The 21515-nt window shown below is 39.3% G+C and overlaps 3 protein-coding genes and 1 long non-coding RNA gene across 9 annotated transcripts; 2 read left to right on the forward strand and 2 right to left on the reverse strand.

The window, feature by feature from the left end:
• The first annotated feature begins 35 nt into the window (after nt 1-35).
• Nucleotides 36-3359, forward strand: Ssl1 (general transcription factor IIH subunit 2 Ssl1). Of its 5 annotated transcripts, none has more exons than XM_077426601.1 (8): nt 36-193; nt 1212-1294; nt 1456-1657; nt 1738-1866; nt 1953-2126; nt 2211-2467; nt 2569-2818; nt 2981-3359. In XM_077426601.1, exons 2-8 carry the CDS (start codon nt 1233-1235, stop codon nt 3110-3112), a joined length of 1206 nt encoding a protein of 401 aa, XP_077282727.1. In that variant the 5' UTR covers nt 36-193; nt 1212-1232; the 3' UTR covers nt 3113-3359. The 5 variants fall into 5 exon arrangements, with proteins under 5 accessions (XP_077282727.1, XP_077282743.1, XP_077282747.1 ...); XM_077426617.1 differs by having other exon boundaries at nt 36-187; XM_077426621.1 differs by lacking the exon at nt 36-193 and adding an exon at nt 266-467.
• Nucleotides 3360-3619: 260 nt separating this feature from the next.
• Nucleotides 3620-13466, forward strand: Slif (cationic amino acid transporter slimfast). Of its 2 annotated transcripts, XM_077426512.1 has the most exons (11): nt 7798-7910; nt 8326-8633; nt 8952-9080; nt 9237-9497; nt 9738-10021; nt 10288-10525; nt 10629-10731; nt 10822-10988; nt 11153-11319; nt 11438-11546; nt 11633-13466. In XM_077426512.1, the coding sequence occupies exons 1-11, from the start codon at nt 7840-7842 to the stop codon at nt 11752-11754; spliced, it is 1959 nt and encodes a 652-aa protein (XP_077282638.1). In that variant the 5' UTR covers nt 7798-7839; the 3' UTR covers nt 11755-13466. The 2 variants fall into 2 exon arrangements, with proteins under 2 accessions (XP_077282645.1, XP_077282638.1); XM_077426519.1 differs by lacking the exons at nt 7798-7910; nt 8326-8633 and adding an exon at nt 3620-4438.
• Nucleotides 7892-10903, reverse strand: LOC143908872 (uncharacterized). Its single transcript, XR_013260285.1, has 3 exons — nt 10791-10903; nt 10149-10580; nt 7892-10046 (listed from the first exon to the last, which is right to left on the reverse strand). It is a non-coding gene; the product is annotated as an uncharacterized LOC143908872 (long non-coding RNA).
• Nucleotides 12963-21256, reverse strand: Pex23 (tectonin beta-propeller repeat-containing peroxin 23). Its single transcript, XM_077426430.1, has 25 exons — nt 20804-21256; nt 20469-20725; nt 20132-20314; nt 19489-19641; nt 19304-19396; nt 19034-19214; nt 18725-18948; nt 18398-18601; nt 18078-18256; nt 17883-18015; nt 17442-17668; nt 17185-17319; nt 16952-17108; nt 16699-16861; nt 16500-16603; nt 16271-16413; nt 15806-16154; nt 15541-15691; nt 15174-15373; nt 14802-15011; nt 14609-14710; nt 14255-14390; nt 13920-14111; nt 13599-13756; nt 12963-13258 (listed from the first exon to the last, which is right to left on the reverse strand). The coding sequence occupies exons 2-25, from the start codon at nt 20691-20693 to the stop codon at nt 13208-13210; spliced, it is 4053 nt and encodes a 1350-aa protein (XP_077282556.1). The 5' UTR covers nt 20694-20725; nt 20804-21256; the 3' UTR covers nt 12963-13207.
• Nucleotides 21257-21515: the final 259 nt, after the last annotated feature.

Genomic DNA, 21515 nt, shown 5'->3' on the forward strand with positions numbered 1-21515 from the left:
GCCCTCTAGTCTCGTCGCCGTCGTCGGCGCCGTCGCCTCTCGTCACTCATTCACTCATGACACTCGTGTGAACTGTGAACTGTGAACTCACGTCGGTCGTCGGTCGTCGCACGTCGCACGTCGTCTTGTGATCTTGTCCGCCTGACGCTTTTGTATCCCGCCTATCTAGAGACCAGAGACGTAGCGTGTAAACGTACATACATTACATACAATATTTACTTTTACCGCTTTATCCGGCACGCTCCGAGGCGACCCGCGCCCGCGCCCGCGACATGCATGTGTCCTGCTACGTTGCCTGCGCTCCTGCATTGCCTGCCACGGCTACCTAATTGCCTATATACCCGCCTCGACCTCGACGGAGCCGGAGCCGGAGCCGGAGCCGGAGCACGGATCCACCTTGTCCACCTTAACTCGCAGTGACGGCAGTAACCTACGCGATTCAGCTCCGAAACTTTGAATTTTCCCAGGTAGCTGGTCGAGAACGGTTTCGTCGCCTCTTCTCACTCTTTGGAGATACGTCAATCACTCCGTTTTCTAAGTAGCGCAAATAGAAGTAGCGTCGTATAAACTATACCGATGCGTGGATGGAGTACGGGCCCGTAGCACGTGGGTGGTGGGTGTCTATCGGTCGCGGTCGGTCAGTCAGATATCGACTATCAACGTGAGAGTGACGAGCCTGGCCCTGGCCCTGGGTATTCCGAAAATCCGGATTAGTCATTACGTTCGGTCGATGCCCGAGATGCCCGAGTCGCTTTCACGTTTCGAGTTAGGCTCACTTTCCATTTGTATTCCATTCGCAGTGATGGACTCGAATTTTTGCAACCTTCTCCATTCTTCTCCCTTTTAAACTTTTATTTTTGTCTTTCCTCTCTTTTATCCTTCGACACCTCAATTATCCGTCTTACGTCGAATTTCGTAGCGTGCACGCAGCAATGGAACGGCTGTTGTAACGTAGCGCTACGGCTACGAACGGCACAAATCTATCGCGTTACTTTTTTCTTCGTGCCTAACCCTAAGACTATCTGGCGATATTCTTCGAGGATAGGAGTTTGCGCTAGTTTGCGCGGTTTAAACAAGTAGACACTTTTAGAGCGAGTCAACCACCGGTGTACGTGTACACTCGTGCATATGTATACACGTCAAATTGGCTCATATCTTGACTTTTCATTATCTCTCATATTTCTAACGGCGATACCTTTTACTATGTGTAGAATATCTTGTCTCGACGAACAATGGCGGAGGAAGACGCCGAGGAAAAGGAGTATCGTTGGGAAACTGGTTACGAAAAGACTTGGTATGAATTTTACGTATGAATTTATATTTATACATATATATATATAAACGTTTTTAATCTATCAGTGGCATTCCTTAACTAGTATAGATAAAAGTTTCGTGTCTCGTATCGATCGGCTAACATAGATCTGTAACGTTTGGTTACTCGCTTGGGATTTATAGGGAAGCGATCAAGGAGGACGACCACGGCTCGTTGGAAGCTTCTGTCGCGGACATTATCCACAATGCTAAGAGAAAACGTCAGTTGGAAAGGAAACAGGGTGCCAGATTAGGAATGATGAGACATCTCTATATTATCTTGGATGCTTCCGAATCAATGTCGAGTCAAGATTTAAAGCCAACTCGTTTTCTGTGTTCTCTAAAGGTATACGGATGGAATAGGCGATAAGTGTAATACGCACGTGTGATCACGGGTATATATTTATTAAATACGCGTGTCTCAAGCTTCTAGAAGATTTCATCGAAGAATTCTTCTATCAAAATCCTATAAGTCAATTGGGTGTAATTATAACTAGAAATAAAAGGGCTGAGAAAGTTAGCGATTTGGCTGGTAACTCAAAGAAGCACGTTAAGGTAATAAATTTTTGTTACTTTATCCTCGTTCTGAATATTTCGCATCGCGTTATATCGCGCGCTCAATCTTATCGTCTATTTTGTAGGACGTGCAAACGTTGCAACGAACTGTGGTAGGCGGTGAACCTTCTTTGCAAAACTCTTTAGAATTGGCCACAAAGTTATTGAAGTTATTGCCGTCTCACGCTAGTAAAGAAATATTGGTAATTATAGGGGCCTTAACTACGTGCGACCCTGGAGACATCAACGAAACGATACGAGTATGTTCTTTGTTGCTCTTTGCGTGGCGTATGTGTAATGTCCTTCGAAAATATATATCTTTCTCAATATCGAGTTTGTTTTAGAACATGAAATTGGACGGTATTAGATGTAGCGTGATAGGATTGGCCGCTGAATTATACATTTGTAAACGAATGGCGAACGTCACCGGTGGCGAACACAGCGTTGCGCTCGATGATAAACATTATAAGGAGCACGTGAACGCACATGTAGATCCTCCGCCTGCGGCAACGCGATTAGATGCAGCGCTCGTGAAAATGGGATTTCCTCATCATGCTTTACATTCTAGTGCGCCGGATACATCTATGACGATGTGTATGTGGTAAGTGCGTAAAACATTCCGAACAACATGCTTCGTGTCGTACGATACTTTCGTGGTATTTTGATGAGACTTTAAACGTTTTCTTCCTTTTTTCTTTACAGCCATGCACAAACGTCCGACGAAACGGTTAAACTTATGACCACTGGCTACCTTTGTCCCCAGTGCCTCAGTAAACATTGCGAACTCCCTGTTGAGTGTAGAGCTTGTGGTCTTACTTTAGTCTCTGCTCCACATTTAGCGCGGTCGTATCATTATCTATTTCCTGTGGATCTTTTTAAAGAACGCGCACCTGAGGGCGCGCACTCTTTCTGCTTTGGTTGCCAGAAAACCTTTGCTCAAAAGGACAAAAAGGTAATTCTCCTATATATTATATATTACGATATAAAAGATTATTATAGAAAATTATTAAAGCTTGTGACAACGTGAACGAATGACAATGTGGAGGAAATCAACATTTAGTTAATGTTTCAGCATTTCAGATACCAAGATTATATCACGTGTATTTATTTCTAGGTATATACTTGCGGAAAGTGTAATCAAACGTTTTGTTTAGACTGTGAGATATTTATTCACGAGATATTGCACACGTGTCCTGGTTGTGCGATAAATCCTGAAACATATAGAAAGTCTGCGGATAGATCTTAAAAAATTGTCTATTTAGTGTCACGTCTGCCATAAACACTGCCGAAGAGCAACCAAAATTGTGTGATATATTATAATAATTAATTTTTTATCGTTCGCATATCAACATAATTACGTTAGTATTTGCAAACTATACGTCACCTCGTCCGTCGTTCACAGATGTACAATTTAGCGATCGATCAATCTCAAACCTATTGTCTAATATCGTATTTTGAAACAACGTCTATATTAAAATAGAATGTTTAAATCACATATTGTAAATGTCAGTCCTTGTGATTACCAATATTTCTTTACCGTGAAACAATTATAATTTTAATCGCTTTCGAACATAACCACGTCCAAGAACGTTTACAGGTTGTTACAATGCAAACTATAAGATTACAGTGATAACTATTAAATTGATTATTGTTATATGTTAGACGTGGAACTCGATAGACAAACTAGAAACGTTATCTCTCGGTTCAAGTAGATATTAATTCAAGGTAAAAAACATTACGATAATTTATTCCAACTTGTGTGTATCGATCGAACAGACGTCATAACATTACAATATGGATATATATTCCAGTAAGTACACTTATTGATACGTAAGAAAATTTGTATAAATAAGTATTTATGTGACATATGTGTGTGTATTTTGTATTTTAAACTCATTAAATACATTTTCATACGTAGAAAAAGAGAAAAATATTCTTTATATTTATTGATAAAAAGACCAGGATGGGCCATTTTAATTAATTTACTCAAATATCTCAAAACTCGTAAGTTTTTTTTACGGTAAGAATAGTAAGAAGATAAATAGGATTGCGAATGCTTTGATAAATCCAGTTAAAACGAAGTAAGATACATATTTCGTGTAAAAGTGTTGAAAAATATTTTTTAAAAGTGAGAAAAAGAAATTTCAGGGTATCGTATACGTAATTTACACACACACACACACACACACACATATATATATATATATATATATATATATATATATATCTCGAGAATGCGTAAATGTCCGAGTGTCCGACATGTGACTGGAAGTTTGCGACAACACAGCGATAGCGGCACAACGACGGCTCGTAATGCAACGTAAATGTCCTACTTCAATAATATAGTGGGGGAACATTGAAGCTTATTGTTACATAGACAGGTGGAAAGTGGACATCGTGAAATTACAGTACGTTATTAATTTGCGCTCGTCCGTCGAAGCGATCAGTTCTCCTCGAGTACGCGTGACGCTCCAGCACGTTGATTCACATTATTCGCTCTATGTCGGTAAAATTTAGTGTCATATGTGTGCATATATTAATATTCCCATTTTATACACATCTTCAAACTAAGGTAAGCTTGTTTAGTTAATCACATCGCGACAAGTATTTAATCGTAATCTTAATGTCAGAGTAAATCTACTTAATTAATTGCTTATTATTGGATGTGAAAGTGTCGTGGAAATCCTCGTACGTGGGAGTATTGATATAAACATTGTCACATCCTATGCATATGAATGTTTCGCGAACGTGTGTGTGTGTGTGTGTGTGTGTTAAGAATAACATATCGAAGCTACAAGATCGAATATGCCTATTTACATCTGCACAACACGTAGTTAACACGGGTTTCTTAATTTTCGATAAGATGTAAATCGAAGTCGTACAAAGTCAAACATACACTATTTTCTGCTCTCTAAATGTTCTAAACCTGAGAATAAAATTTCTCGGTTTAAAAGATATCTTATTAGGATTACGTGCTAACTGTTGTTCGCAATATTTTTTCTCTGTTATTTTAATGTTTGATATATCGTGATCAAAAGCGTCATAGATTAGCACTGATCAATGAATATTACAAACATATTAATTATTACTCTGTCACTTGTTATTTTGAATACTTTGGCTCGTATTTAGAACGCACTTTTATTGAGAAATGCGCGCATTTATTTCCGAAATTCTATAGTATATGTAACACGAACTATAAAATCTCAAAAATAAATGCGCGCAGTTGAAGAAGTAATATAATATTTAATACTTTTAGTCGATTCAGTAACTTCGATAAGAAATTATATTATTGATAAAACTGAATAATATGATTTTTAATTATGTAAGTCTTCTATTACGAATGCATTGAATCAAAACGGAGATCCAAAGTACGTTGGGATATTGGTACCTACATACAACTGCCCCTGAAAGGGAATGAGATCAGTTGCGAATTGAATATCCTTGTTGAATAGATGACGATGCAAATTAACCAGGAATGTTTCATTCTCGGTACTGATCGCCGGTGATCACTGGCGACGTTAAATAACTCCATTCACGTCGTCGGAAAATTAGAAAACTAAATAAAGTCGTCGTAATGGCTTCCGGAGAGAATGTTTGTTTGACGTTTACGATAATCGAGTAAATCGTCTGTACGATTTATCACGACGGTGCTCGACGATTATTTTTGTTTAAAAAATGCGTAATATATATATATATATATATATATATAACAGTCGAAAATCTCTTGACGGATTCAAGATTCTTATCAAATTATATTTGTTTAATCGAAATGATAGGTGATCATTTCGCAATACGTGCCGCGCGCGCGCGCGTATTAAAGACACACGTTAAATAGCAAATGATGAAATAAATATATCGTTGAGGAAAAAAGCTAAGAAAGATTTCTTAATAGCAGGAGAATACAAAGATTATCCCGATTTTTGTTTTGGTAGATATTTCAAAGAGCTGGCAAAGGTAAAAGATGTAAATTATGTTCGTGCGTAGAATAAAAATGAGATTCGAGATTGTCTTCTCGCCGCGTATAATTAATTTTAATAATCATTGATCCGTCAGGATTCCAAGGATATTTTCCAATGAAATGACGCGTGGTCGGAAAAATATAAATAAGATATATTTTATATGCTGCATCTGCATATCGCACGAGAGGTGACAGGACAGGACAGGGTAGGGTAGGGTAGGGCACACTACTCACACCTCTTCTAGGTGTAATCTAGTCCGGTTGCACGAGTAGAGTAACACGAGCACGCGTGATTCCTGATGTGAAGCCAAGTGTAAGAGACGGTTTGTAAATATTTGTTCTCTCGACTTAAACTCGACTTTGAGTTCAAGGCGAGTGAGCGCGTTTTATATGCGAGCTAAAGTAACGGGAGTAAAAGCGAAAACCTTGTATGTACATATATACATTGTTTCATTATCCTTGTACTTTTGTATGATTATCGCGAGTTCTCGGGACTTTAATTAAAAATGTAGGTATATTATACGACGCGTAGTATTATAGGTATTCGCGGTAGGTAGCTCGCACCGCCGCGCTGCATGTTGCTGGTTGCTGTCTCAAAAAGTATCAGAACTTATTACCCTGCGCGTTTGGGTTTGGTTTGCTTTTTCGGTCAAGTTAGTAGATGTTTTGTTCGTTTTGGTTTCTCTGATGAAAATACGTAACGATACGAAGCGATACGAACGCGGTGCACTCGATTATATTATATTGCACGATCGTGTGTGCGTGTGTGCGCGCGTTTCTAGTTATTACACACACACTCCTATTATTATCATTTTTTACCATCGCATTTACCATTGTATTAAATTATCTATTTATTCTGTATAGGTTTTATATTCTTATCGTCCGCGGCGGTTGCTAATGTATGTTGCGCGTCTTAATGTATTGTCTTAATTAATAAACGTTTACAATCTCTTAACTGCCAAACGTTTTTACAATCCGAATATCTAAGCACGAAAGCTGATAATGACTAGCTAGGTCATATAACGACTATAATTGTAAGGCTACATTTTGCATCATTCGTGGTTGTTAAAAGATAAGATCCTATAGCTTTTTGCACGCGTCGCAGTCGCAGTCGCAGAAAGGACGTACGCGCCGCGGGTATATGTACGCACGTACGCACGATATATCTACATATTATATCAGACAGGATATATTGCACGAATAGTCCGTCCGTGAGAATTAATCGTGAAGCCTTCCGCGCCGTTCCGTCGCGTCGCTTAGTCAACCATGAGTCGACTTCCCTGCCTCCCTGCCTGAAATTTCTGAGCAAGGTCATATCCGCACATGCATATATATATCGCGTCGTACGTTTAAAATGTACGTACTCTCTATTATCACTGTTATCTTCAAAATGGCTCTTCCTACAAGTAGTGGCATACTTGGAAACCTTGGAATACCTTTAGTTATAATTGTCTGTCGCTACATAACAGAGCTAGCAAACATACGCTAGCAAAGCACAGTATGGAGGGAATTAAATAAGTGAACGGAGATCGAGGAGAGAGAGAGAGAAAGTGGCAGGGCAGCAAGGTCGAGTGTCGAGTGGCGCCTGATGGTTGATGAATGTTACACCGCGTGGCAGTAACATTCACGCGGACAGAATTTGCGCGGCTTTGATATATTTCCACGTATTTATTTATACTTATTGTGTACAAGGTCGAGATCTCTTGTATATCTAAAATACGTTGTAAATTAAATTATTATTTCTAAATTTCTCGGACCATTTCCCTCTTTCTGATATAAATATGGATTCAATAGTTATTTCGTCTTGAATTAATTAAGGTTGTTAAGCTTGTTCGCTATCGCGTAAAACCGTAAAATATTAAAAACGAGAAAGGAATGTTTTCCTTCAAGCTCGCGTAGATTATATCTTGAACTATTAAGTATATCTCGATACTTTGCGACGACGCCGACGCCGCGGCGGACGTCCGGCCGCCGCGGCTGATGCAAGTCCATTTATTCTTGCCGAGTTTTAATGCATGCCGTTTTGCCGTAAACGTGCAAAGTTTTTTACAAGGTTTTTTCCCAAGGTTTCGCAATCACATTCCTGGTAGGTAGCTTTCCTGCGAATTATGCGCGCAAGATATCGAGAGGCGAAATACATAATAACATATAATACACGATCGACAAACGACGTGACATCGAGATAGAGAATTATCAAATTATCAAATCGGGTTTAAACAGAAAACTGTGGTCGACCAACATCAGTTGCTAATATTAAGAGCTATTTAACAGTTGCAGCAGCTAATATTTAAAGAGTTGCTAGAGTTATTTAACAGCAGTTATATCTAGTATATCTAGCTCTTCTTTCAGAACGGTATCTGATTTAATAATCTACTCACAACGCGGCGGTATACCGACGATACCCGGATGAAACTTGAATTTTCTTTCGTAAATAATGTCTGATTAATGATTAATATGACAATATATTTATTGATTAATACGCATTATTGTTGTTGACACAGCTCTGGTGAAACGTCTAGTGAATATAGAGAAACGGAGAGCCGTGGGCCGCGCGGCGGGCGGCGTGCCGCGGATATGACGAGCCGTTTGTGGAGAGCGTTGTCGCGGAGGAGGCGCGTAGAGGAGAATGAAGATACGAAAGACGAACGATTGGCACGAGTCCTCGGGCTGTTCGACCTGACCGCCCTCGGCGTAGGGGCGACTCTCGGCTTAGGCGTCTACGTTCTTGCTGGAAGCGTGGCCAAAGAGACGGCTGGCCCTGCCGTTTCCGTCTCTTTCCTCATAGCCGCCGTTGCGTCTGCTTTCGCGGGTAAAACCATATGCAATCGTCGATCGTCCTCGCTATTATCAAAATATGTATATCAAATGTATTAAATAGCTATACACTAAGCCTTGCATAATCGCAAGTCTAACGATTATAATTCTCCAACGAATTAAATCCGGCTCGTGTGACCCCGGATTTCCTAGTAACGTGATGACGCGCGAGCGTCCGCTCGAATCATATCTGCTTTCGTGATATATAATATATAATGTAATTAATCGTGTGTGTGTGTACGTGCGATGTTCGTTTAACTCTTTAAAACTTAACGTATTTATTACATATTTATCGTGTCGTTCCTACTTGTAGGTATGTGTTACGCGGAATTTGCGTCAAGAGTGCCGAAAGCCGGATCAGCGTACGTTTATAGTTACGTAACGGTAGGCGAGTTCATCGCTTTCGTCATAGGGTGGAACTTAATTCTGGAATATGTAATTGGTGAGCACAAGCGACGCGCGTGTGAGAGTGAGAAATGAACGAAAAGGGCGAGAGAGCCTAGACCGCCTAGACCAGCCAGATTTACGCGCGGACCACGCCAGACCGCGGCGACGATCGTTGGATCGCGATATGATTTCATAATAAGATATTTTACAGGTACAGCGAGCGTCGCTCGAGGTCTCAGCAATTATATCGACGCGTTGATAGGAAACGTCATGGGTAACGCTCTACGCTCCGTTATGCCTATCGGCGTTTCTTTCCTGTCAGAGTATCCTGATTTTTTCGCCTTCGCGATGGTCATGTTGCTAGCGATCCTACTATGCGTGGGAGTGAAAGAATCGTCCATCTTAAACAATGTGTTCACCGTCGTAAACTTGACAACTATCGCCATCGTCATCGTCGCAGGTTCGTTAAGAGGTAAGCCGTAAGCCGTATATAAGCATACGATTAGCGATCTATGATCTATGTGTGCGATCACTGTGATCTATGAGTGACTACGACTACCACCTCACGTACGTCATGAAACTACCTCTCGTGAAACGATGACGATTCGAGCGTTTTGAAAATAACATATGTAGCTAAAGGATGCAGCCAAGGTGTGAACCTTGACGATTCCGTCGGTCGGTCGAGGAGCGAATTCACCGAATACGCTTACAGCGGATCCGTCAAACTGGTCGATCGCGGCCCAAGACATTCCAAGTTCCGTGAAACACGGAGGGACCGGTGGATTCATGCCGTTCGGCGTCAACGGAGTGATGATCGGAGCGGCCAAGTGTTTTTACGGATTCGTGGGATTCGACACGGTCGCTACCACTGGCGAGGAAGCCAAGAATCCTCAACGTCACATTCCTCTGGCGATCGTGTTATCCCTAATCGTTATATTCGTAGCGTACTTCGGGGTCTCCACGGTCTTAACGATGATGCTACCTTATTACGCTCAGGTGAGATGATTCACCCAGATTCACCCTGTAAAGTAACACGTAAAACACGTTCATTGCTCGCTCGCGCTTAATGAAAACTTGAAAACTTTTCGCTTGAAATCTTCTCGCTCAACTCTCGTTGACGTACGTGGTATTCGTCGTATATATCGGTCGATCGTAATGTATAATATATATACGTTTGATTTGGCCGAGATTCAAATCCAGATTCCAGGCCTAGGACTTTCAGGCTTTTTCAGGAGTAATCAAACGAGAATTCGTCTTTTTAGAGCGCGGACGCGCCCTTCCCGCACGCGTTCGACGAGATCGGCTGGCCTGTCGTCAAGTGGATCGTCAACGTAGGCGCGATATTCGCGCTCTGCACCAGTCTCTTGGGCGCGATGTTTCCCTTACCGCGTATCCTATACGCCATGGCTAGCGATGGCATAATATTCAAGACTCTCTCCAAAGTGCATCCTAAGACTATGACGCCTGTTTATGGCACGGTGCTCTCTGCTTTACTTATCGGTACGTAAACGTGCGTGCGGCGTCTCGACTCTCGACTCTCGAGGCGTGCCACGAGCTGCAATGTATCCATATATTTAACTTTCAACTACCTTAATTACCTTAGGTCTCATGACACTCATCTTCAATCTGCACCAACTGATCGACATGATGTCTATCGGGACTCTACTCGCGTATACGATAGTAGCGATATGCGTCTTGATACTGAGGTAACGTTATTGTGCGTTCTTTCGAAACGTACTTAATAGAAAGTATTGTCGATACCTACACGTATACGTATATACGTATCTTTATGACAGATATCAAAAGAAAGAAAACACTAGCGACACTCCTGGGCGACTGCCAACGAGCACGTACCAATTTACATCTGTAAATACTATATTGAAGGAATTATTCAATTTGCACAATCGGAAGGAACCAACGGAACTTTCCAGCAGAATCGCAAATGCCGGCATTGTCTTGCTCTGTGAGTTTACGCAAATTAATTAACGTGTTGACATTACGTGCCATATTATACATATACCTATAATATTTGTGGCAAACGCGATATATTTATATTACATATATGGATGTACGCCAAGTGAGTCATAGTCATAGGAATACTCGGTCTGCAAAGTTCAATCGTTTCAGGTATCGTTATATGTATCGTCACATTTCTGATTAATAACATGGGCGCACACCTGCTCGCGGGAAATGTCGCGATATCTATGATACTAGCTGTACTCGTGATTGTTCTTTTGTTGACGTTAGCAGCGGTTGGTAGGCAACCGGTGCAAAAAACTAACGTGTCTTTCAAGGTAAGAAACGTGCGCATATCGCATATGTCTGTCGAGACTGTCGATCGAGAGATACGCGCATTCGCGACGCGGGCGCTAACGCTGATATTGCACGTTAATATATTTCTGTAATGCGTAGGTGCCTCTCGTCCCGCTTATTCCATGTCTCAGTATTTTTATAAACATATATCTAATGCTCCAATTAGACGTCTTTACGTGGATTAGATTCGCCACTTGGTTGCTGATCGGTAAGTTCTGTCGTAAAAGTAAAAGACTTGCCAACCGCGAATTTTATCTAAATCAAATAATATTGCATTTCAATTCTTATCCATAGGCTTCTGCATTTATGGGTTTTACGGACGTGTTCATAGTGAGCAAGGGAAAAGAGATAAGGCGGAAAACGAAAAGTTACAACAAAAATACGTAGAGAAGTTTCGGATAGTGACATCATTTTGATAAAATTTCGTTTTTACGAAAAACACGAAAGCATCCTCCGCAACAATGTCCGTTTTAGTATTCGTAACGTAAGAGCAACAAGAATGATAAATAACAAAAGCAGTGTTTATTGTGATATTTGTAAAATGAAAATAGCGTTCTTGCGTTCTTTACATCGATAAAATAGTGAACAAAATACTTTAAGGCTATAAGATATACAATGATGTTTTTAATACATTGGCAATGTACATATTAATAACTTTACGTACATATAGCCTTTTCTTACTCTAAAATGTTTTACTATATATATTCTTTACTTTTACAATTTAACAAAGTATTAGCTATATGTAAGAAAAAATCAAGTTATTAACTATTGTCAAAGAGGTTTTATCAGTCAAGCGCATTAATTATAATACGACGTTACACGAGCTTTCTGCGGTTCATAAAAATTAGCGAAGAGGCTCTCAAATATTATCCGATAAATATTGTTACGTTTATTGGAATGTTTACGCAATCACAGACTAGCATTTTTACGTGCATCGTATATTTGTATATTTGTAAGCATTTTGTGTTGTTTTGCTAGTCATTGATGTTATTATTATATTTATCTGCTTGCACAGATTTCTATGTATGCGATACTAGACCGCTAACAGGCGACGGCCATGATGCCTGCCGCCATAGACTTAGGTCAAGCTATGCATTATACAAAGTGTTTAAAAGAAAGAAGTTCAATGCTATAAGAGTAGCGAAAGGGTGCATTCCGTTTCACGCATGATGCACATACGGCGGCAACATTTATCCTTTTATCTTGTTTAATATTCGGTGAACAACGAGGATAAATGTTGCCGCATGCGCATCATGTGTGAAACGGAATGCAGCCAAGATTTTAATATCATGAGCAACTGAACACCTGTAGTGACCTAATTCAATACCATACTCAATATAACCTCGCATCGGCTTTTCGGCTGTGCGTCCACAGATGTTACCGGTCTAGTGTTCCATAGAAGTCTGTGCCTGCCTGTGCGTGTTATTCGTCACATATCCTAGGTCCTAGATATACTAGAAAAATAACAAAATGTTTATCCAATGATATTGTTGTTTTACCATGTAAATATTCGTAACTTTGATGCAAATTGTAACTCAAGAAATGATTTAAATAACGTGCATGTAAGTGTTATGTATTTTCTTGTATATTTTATTTTGTCAACTACTTCATTGTATCATCTCAATCAACTTCTTTAGTACCCGTTATACTGAGGAAGAAGTTTTCAATGCATTAGAGTCGAGTAATTTGCCTTATACATATATTACGATTATTAACTACAAATTAGCAATATTTATTATATGGAACACGCCTCTATGTTCATACATGTATACACGCGTAATGTTACATTTTACGATTAAGGCAATCACAACATTGTTAATTATTTCATGTTACCTAATAGCCTATATTTTAATATAATCGCACGTAAGATTATTTCGCTTTATTTACAAGTCCACCAAGACTTACGTTTTGCCAATTTGCCTGTTAGGAATAAATAAAAATTTTATTTTTTCTCAATTCATAATATCATGTGGGGGGTTACGAGTGAATATTGAAAGAATAAGAGAATTCCGCACTTTTTCTAACGTAATGCAATTGCGCTCGAATGATGCGATTATCTCGAACATGAGAAGTGATACCACACTTTTATTAAATATATTGAAAAAATATAGTTATGTATCTATATTTATTTACGAGTTATTAGAAAAAAAAAATAATTTAGTTTTTATTTGATCCCGTTACGATTTCACATGATCGTAGACCGTATTCTCCGTTTCTAAAATCACGTTTCAACCTGTTGAAACTTGGTCTCGCTACTTACTCCTATACCGGTCACCCATCCGGTTCCAGCTGGATTTTCATGAGTAACGCCAATTCTTCGACAAATAATGCCGGCTCCTGAAATTGCCCAAACTTGTCCCTGCTCTCTTGAAACGGATACATGGCGAAATCCTTGCTTAGCGTTTGCTACTGACATATCTACGAATGTTTACATGTGATTTAATTTCCAACAATGTAATAAGAGAGAAAGAAAGAGGGGGGAGAGAGAGAGAGAAAGAGAGAGAGAGAGAGAGAGAGAGAGAGAGAGAGAGAGAGAGAGGGGGGGGGGGGAAAGGAAAGAACAAAAAAGTGTATCTGATACCTATATGAATAGGATCGTTTGGCATAGCGGGTAATGTTTGCCAATGAGTTCCCTCGGGGAAAACATTAGGTTGTACTTCTCGGCGTACTGACAACCGACCCCGTGTATCCAAAACCCATATCACATCGTCTCCCACCGAAATTTGCTTCAACTGAGCGCCTGAAGGTGGCTCGACATTTTGCCATTGTATACCTAACGTTTTAACAAAATATCAATTATTCCAAATTTTTATCATGTATGTTAAATTATTATAATAATTATTATAATAATTTGGCTAAAAGAGGTAACTGTAGTTATTATGTATATGTTTTCATGATATTTTATAAATTTCACACCAGTTGGTTTTGTAACACTGATGCCTAGCCTCCAACAGGAGGAACCGTTTTTTCCAATAGCCCAAACTTGTCCACATGGACCGCACGATATGCTAATTAAGGGCTGATCACTTGGTATGTGTTCCCACGATACTCCCTATTTAATATATAAAATATGTTAAAAACCCATTTTTTGTGCAAAAAGTATCGCTGTACTATATATCTTAATGGTTACTATACTCGTTTGAAAATTAACACGAAATATATGGCACGTATATTTTAATCAATGAAACTCTGACGCACACGCATCTATACACGTGTCTATACATTAATGTTATACGTAAAAAAGTACAAGTGCAATTTAAATAGTCCTACCATTGGACAAGACTCTGAAACACCTCGTCTAAATAAAGCCTCTCCGTTTGCAGCAACCGCCCAGACATGAATAGGACCATCTGTGCCAGGTTTTCCAATCGCCTATTATAATTAACAGAAACAAAAGAGACATAAAATAAATATTCGTTCCAAAATGTTTAAAGATGGTAATGGTAAAAAAACCTAAACATACATATAAAGAAACATCGACGAGTTTCGTATTTCCCAATTCTTGCCAAGGCCCGCTGGTCGTTAATTGACATCTTCTGAACCATCGTCTTCTTCGAACATAATCGGTAAATTGTTTCTTGCCGTGATACTGCGACGGAAAATCAGTAGCGTACTGCCACCCATCTCTATCAACGCCACCAGGTGTATGAAAGTCGACGATCCAATCTGATACCTTCAAAATATCAAAATATTTTTATTTTAATCCAAAGAATATGTCGCAACAATAAACATTATTCGGCTTCTTAATACGTTCCCATCAAATAACTCAAGTGAATCGCCAGCTTCGACTCATATTCTCAAAACGATCAATTTTCTTTTTCTCGCGTCCACTTACCCAATGCCAATGCATTGACAATAATTTCGTATGCTCTCGTGTACATTTATGCCGTCCAGTTGCATCGCTCCACATATATCGGTCCGTTGGAAGTCCATGTGCGGTATATCCAGTCACTGGATTCCAACGTTGATTTTCGTATACGTAATACGTGTGGGTATCTACCATCGTATTTATTCCGGTACTGCTAGTTCCCAAACCTATATAAATTTATTCGACATTAACACGTTGCGTCAACGTAGAGATCGATTAATTCAATCGAAGTACTATCTTGTCCAAAATACGTGTTATAATATTCTCTTTTCTTCCTTCTTGTCTTTTGTACAAAACATACAGATATATCGTTATAAAAATTAATATTAAATACCTTTGAGAAACGCGCCACCCCAACCACCTGTGTATACCCAAGCAGTATTATTGTAACCGACACCCCAAGTAACACCCACGGAACATGTTTCAACTTTTTTTAAATGCCCACCAATTTGTCTCCAAAACATTATGCTGGGTTCAACAATTACCTGTATAAAATATATAAAAGTAAAATACATATTTTCTTCATAATTGCGAAGATGACCAATGTTACGAGATAAGAGACAAGTAGTTGTATAAATGATATAAAACGTTTCACTTACAGATGTAGATTTATACGTGATACTACATAAAGTCAGCAATCCCTTGATACGTAGATGTGTAATACTGGTTGGAGGTATTCGGTGACTATAAAAAGTATATTCGCTATCGTTAATATAAATTCTATAACCGCGTTCTTCGCAAACGATGTACAACGTGAAGTCACAGCCTGCTTTCAATGGACTACCTCCATTTCTTTCCTCATCTCCCCATTGACTATTTTGATATGTATTCCGTACAATAATATTTTCTTTGAGTCTTGGATTAAAATGTAAAGCAATGTCATGACTGTCTGTCACAGTCTTTTGTCTCACAAATGTTGCAGTATAACAGACGAGATTAAAAGACAACCTGAAATAAACAGCTATAGTTAACACAGTCTCTCTCTCTCTCTCTCTCTCTCTCTCTCTCTCTCTCTCTCTGAAATTAAACAAGAGATGTACAATTGTTAAATTTGTCTAATTCACCTGTCAGCGTCATCATGAACGCATACTATGATTCTTAGAGCACTACCACATCCAAAACCATTTTGTAATATGCTTTCAAATGGCAAATCTTTACCAGCAACATCCATCTCTTGTACGTATCCGTCGTCAGATAATTGGCATTCCTACACATAATAAAACTGGAGTAACATAGGATTCTTTGCGATTAACGTATGTTAATTCATATAGGTGCATATCTGGAGTGTATTACCTCTGCACGTGCAGAATCGAATACATACACGTCACCTAGCGCAGTTGTGGTCCAAACGGAATTTGGACCGGGTCTGCCATATACATTATTCATCTGGCAAGATACTAAAAAATAATAATAATAAAATAAAAACACCTTTATACATTATCCTTCTTATATAACTTTGATATGTACCGGTTGTTTTTACGCGTGTCCTTACCTGAAGTTAAATGCGCCAACCAGTCCTCCATTTCCGTATCACTTGCAAATTGTAGTCTAATTACTTTTGAACGACTTAATTTGGGAGTATGAACTGCTATTCTTGGATTACCTGGCTCACTGCAGCAAACGACACACGTAATTTCCGAGACAGGAACGTGTATCTGCAATGTTATTATTTCACCTCATTATATAACATCTAGAATCGTGCGTTATAAATTTAGAAATATCTTCGATTTCAATAATCAACGTACTATGCTTGATACGCCATCTGAATTTAATATTATTAAGGTCCCAGAATCTAATGATCCAGTATCGCTGCTTATCCATTCCAGTTCAATCTTGCAATCTTCGTACAAACTGCCATTTTTAATTTTACATTTAGCATCGCCGCTCTTCACCCAAGATGATCTACAACAAATCGCTAAGTAATAAATGTTTCGTAAGACTGTTTCATAAAACTCTTATCGAAATATCTTTCACTTACTTTTCAATTGCTTTTTCATACACTATCGAAGAATCAAATGACATTTTCTTTAATCTCGCTTTTAATTCATCTAAAATGTTTATTCTCCATAATTCTCCACGTTCCCCTTGCGCTGCGCCGTTGCCATCGGCAATCCTATCCAAACAAAAATTTACAAATTTACAGTTTTGGCACACTTCTAAATTAATCTAAATTCCAATATTACGTGTTTTAACTATACAAGACTACATTATTTAATATAGACGTCGACATTTTACCATTTGGGTGGGTTTGTTGGATCGACAAAGCATGCCCCAGCTTCCACTTTATACCACAACACATCACACTCGGCCCAATATATTATCCCAGCACTTTCATCTTCGCCGTAAACTCCAGAGTCTCCAGTAAAATCTGGATCAAATACACTGCCATCTGTTTCTGGATGTGCTTCAACACCTACCATGGAACCGACGGAATGAACAGGACTCCAGGCGGCAGGATTAATCTATCAGGACAGATAATTCATCATTCAAACGCGCTCGCTCTCTCTCTCTCTCTCTCTCTCTCTCTCTCTCTCTCTCTCTCTCTCTCTCTCTCTCTCTCTCTCTCTCTCTCTCTCCCTCCCTCTCTCTTTCTTTTACGCCTTCACCTTCACTCAGTAACCTTTTTCTTCATATCAATCAACACCTTTTAATGTCAATTCTAAAAGCAATTTTAACCTTGACAGTACTGCCCATTCCTTTTCCCGAAACGATTATCGCGTCTCCACTTTTTGCTAAAGATTCGTTAGATATAGTTATACTGGCAACACTCGCTTCGTTCAAGTCACTTGTGTCTACAGAATTTGCAGATCTGTAACACGGAACAATTCTATTTTATTACCGTTTTTATAACGGTAAACGTAAACTTTTTACCTCTTGCTCTCTTCATTGAGATATATATCTTGGAAAGATGTTTGTTGAGTATTCTTTGCGGATGTGCCGTCACCAGTACGTTGCCACACGTTTAAAGATGTAGGTGTTGGCGCCGAACGTGACTGCTCTTCCCATTCTCTAATTAACATTGTACCTTCACCAGTACTATGAGGACGATTCTACACACAAAGACGAGAAACACGCTTGAAATTCAATTAAATTAACTCATCAAACTTTATTTTTACTTCATTATAGAGGTGAATATAAGAGTATCGAGTACGTTCAATGTCAAATGATATGGACAGCACTAATATTCCTACCAAGGAGCTCCAGCTCTGATGACGTTGTTGTTGCGGTGTGCCGCAAGTACTATGTCTATTGCTAGATGACAAACTAGCGTTGCTACTTGCTCTGCTCAGTTGCAGCGGTGCGTTTATTAATTTCCATCGTTTTCCTGTCAATTCAGAGCGTGTGATACCAGTACGGTAATACAAACATCGATCGTCATAGCCAATAGCCCACACCTTTACGACACAAATAAAGTGAAATTAGCGAAAGAAGTGTGCCATGTCTTCTATACACACACACACACACACACTTCTATTTATTAATCTCAACGTAAATTAAGACGTAATTAATATCGTTACTTGATCATTTGGAGCAACGGATACTAATGCCATTTTGCTTAACATTTCAACCCAACCGGTTCCAGTGGCCACGTGTTCGCAAACACCACTTATTTCGCCTTGAATGCCCTTTCGAAACCACACTCCACCATCATGCGTTATAGCCCATACGGCATCGGTACCGACACTAACTTGTACCAATCTCAAGTCTTTCTGCGGTGGTTCCACTTCTGACCAATCTTCACCTTTAATATGTTAGATAACGATTATCAAAGATTATACTAGAAAATGTAATCCTCACGGTACGTAGAATATCCCTTGTTTATTTACCTATTGGATTGTCTCTTGTAACGCCCGTACGAACTAATGCTTTGCCTATCATAAGTACAGCCCAAACCAGACCGGTTACTCCAACACTAATTTGACATACTTCGTAGCCATTTGCCAACTTGATGGAGCTCCATCTTTGTCCTTCGGGACACGTTGTACTTGTTCCAACACGAAACATGACCTAAATAAGTTGACAGCACGAATCTAACTTTTAAAATATTTAATACGTATTCAATTTTTAGGAAAGCTAAAAGTTGATGAAAGTTATACCCTTCCGTGAGCCGTTACTGCCCAAACTACTAAACTACCAGAACTACTTCCAGGCATTTGATTTCCGCCCACCGCTACATCGATAAAAGGTTCCTGAAAACGTATACATATGTGCGTAAATGTGCGCGTGTGTATATAGATAGATAAAAAAATGAATAAAAAAAGACATCGTAGCATCTCATTACCTTGGTTGGATCTTTATGTAGAGGTGCAATAGCGCACCATGAATTCATAGCGCTATATCTTCGATAACGAACCCATTTGCGTCTTCTTACACAAGACTTCCACTGTTTTTTTGTAGTATATGTAGCTGGAAAATCAATTGCGTATGTCCATCCCTATCAAAATATTATATTCTCTGTGATCATAAGATTCTCTTTGGGGTGATGGGCACAACTGATAACAAATCTATACATAAACAAAATCTTATGAAAAACATAACAGTTGTGAAAAGCACAAAAAATATGTTTAATATGTGTGATTTTATATAATAAAGACTGATATATAACCTATCGCATAGATTTATGTAAAAACAACAAAGAGATGTAAAACAAGAAATTAAAACTAACGTTCTCAATTACAAAGATATCTCGGAATTGCAAATAAGTTTACTTGTACAAGTAGCCAAGTCCAAAGTTACCTCTCTCTCTCTCTCTCTCTCTCTCTCTCTCTCTCTCTCTCTCTCTTTCTGTCATTGAAAATGCGACAATTACATACACGTTCATTTTATGCATATTAAACGCGTCAGATTGTAAAATAATAAGATAGAGGAGAAAAAATGTAATACGGCAATACAGGTTTTATAAATATTAGGAAAACTATATTTACATCATGATCTAACGGTTGACCATCTAACGTTGTTTCTATTTGCCAGTCGCCTTCCCATTGCCATGCCATCGACGGCAATTTCACTTTGTCTCTACTACGATCAACCGTACCGTCTTGATTGGAAAACGTGTATCTGTCAGTTGGAAGTAGTCTTCCAGAAAAACCTTCCAAAGGCAGCCACCGCTAATGGTTTAGTTCAGTATTATTAGTAATTTTCATTTATTTATTTATTCGCTATCGTTCTCAAGTAGAGAGAACAGAATATCTTGAGAACAGAATGTTTGTAGAGTTTGCAGAGTTACAATGCGACACACACACACACATTTTAGATACGTACTTCATTCTCATAAGTTTCTTCCTTGATCCTGATTGGAATGTCTAAGCCATGAACGTGAACGTAAACTTGGCGATCACCACCAATAGCCCACATAAAATGTGGTACAGCTGACACGTGTTTAAATTCAAGTCCTAGGTACATAAATTCACGCCACATACTCCCGGTCGTTGACAATCCAAAAACACGCCCTTCATTGTTAATGGCATATAGATACGAACTTGGCATTTTAAATCCGACGGAGCTTCGCGCGCGTTCATCTGAAAAAAACGAAAATAATGTCAGGGTTTTTATTTTTGTAGAGATCAGTCCCGCAAAACAAATACACGTATACATACCAATCCTCTCTCTTTAGCGACTGCTAATGTCTTTTGCAAAGATTGCAAAGATCATTACCGGGGGCATCTCGTTCTTCAGACGTCGCAATTATCTCTGAACGTAACGTGCTTCTTTTTACTTAAAATTCTATTTTGTGGAATCTTCTCTTTAACCGTATCTCTCGTAGCTCGTAGCCTACGTCGACGTTACTTAAAGCTTAAAGATATCAAGAGAGAATGAAACTTTTCGGATTGGCACCCATTGGCACCTGGCTGGTTAGCGTTCGTCTCGACATCGACATCAGCATCAAACCACAGTATATGATCAAACATTGACAGACAGAGATTACCCAGAAAAAATGTCAAACGTCAAACGAGGATTAGGGCCGATCTACAATCAGCCGTATATCGGAGATCGGAATCGGATCCAATCGGGGCTGCGGTCCATTTGACGCTACAACGGCTTTGAAGCGTTCTTCTTCTCCTACTTTCTTCATTGAAAGAAAAGAGAAGAGGAATGAGGCCACATTCAGCATCCCAGCGGAACCAGCGGAACGAAACGAAACTAAAACGGACGCGCTCTGATTGGTTAATTTCCAAGTGGGGGGGTGTTCAAGATGGGATATTAGCCAATCAAAGGAATTCCGTTTTAATTCCGTTCCGCTATTTCTTTCTCCATGGGAATGCACCTTTATTGACCATTGACTCCGCGCGCATCGGCATTCGGCATCGG

The sequence above is a fragment of the Temnothorax americanus genome, unplaced genomic scaffold (assembly GCF_048541705.1).
Source record: "Temnothorax americanus isolate GAGA-0224 unplaced genomic scaffold, ASM4854170v1 Scaffold1, whole genome shotgun sequence".
NCBI classification, from domain to species: Eukaryota; Metazoa; Arthropoda; class Insecta; order Hymenoptera; family Formicidae; genus Temnothorax; species Temnothorax americanus.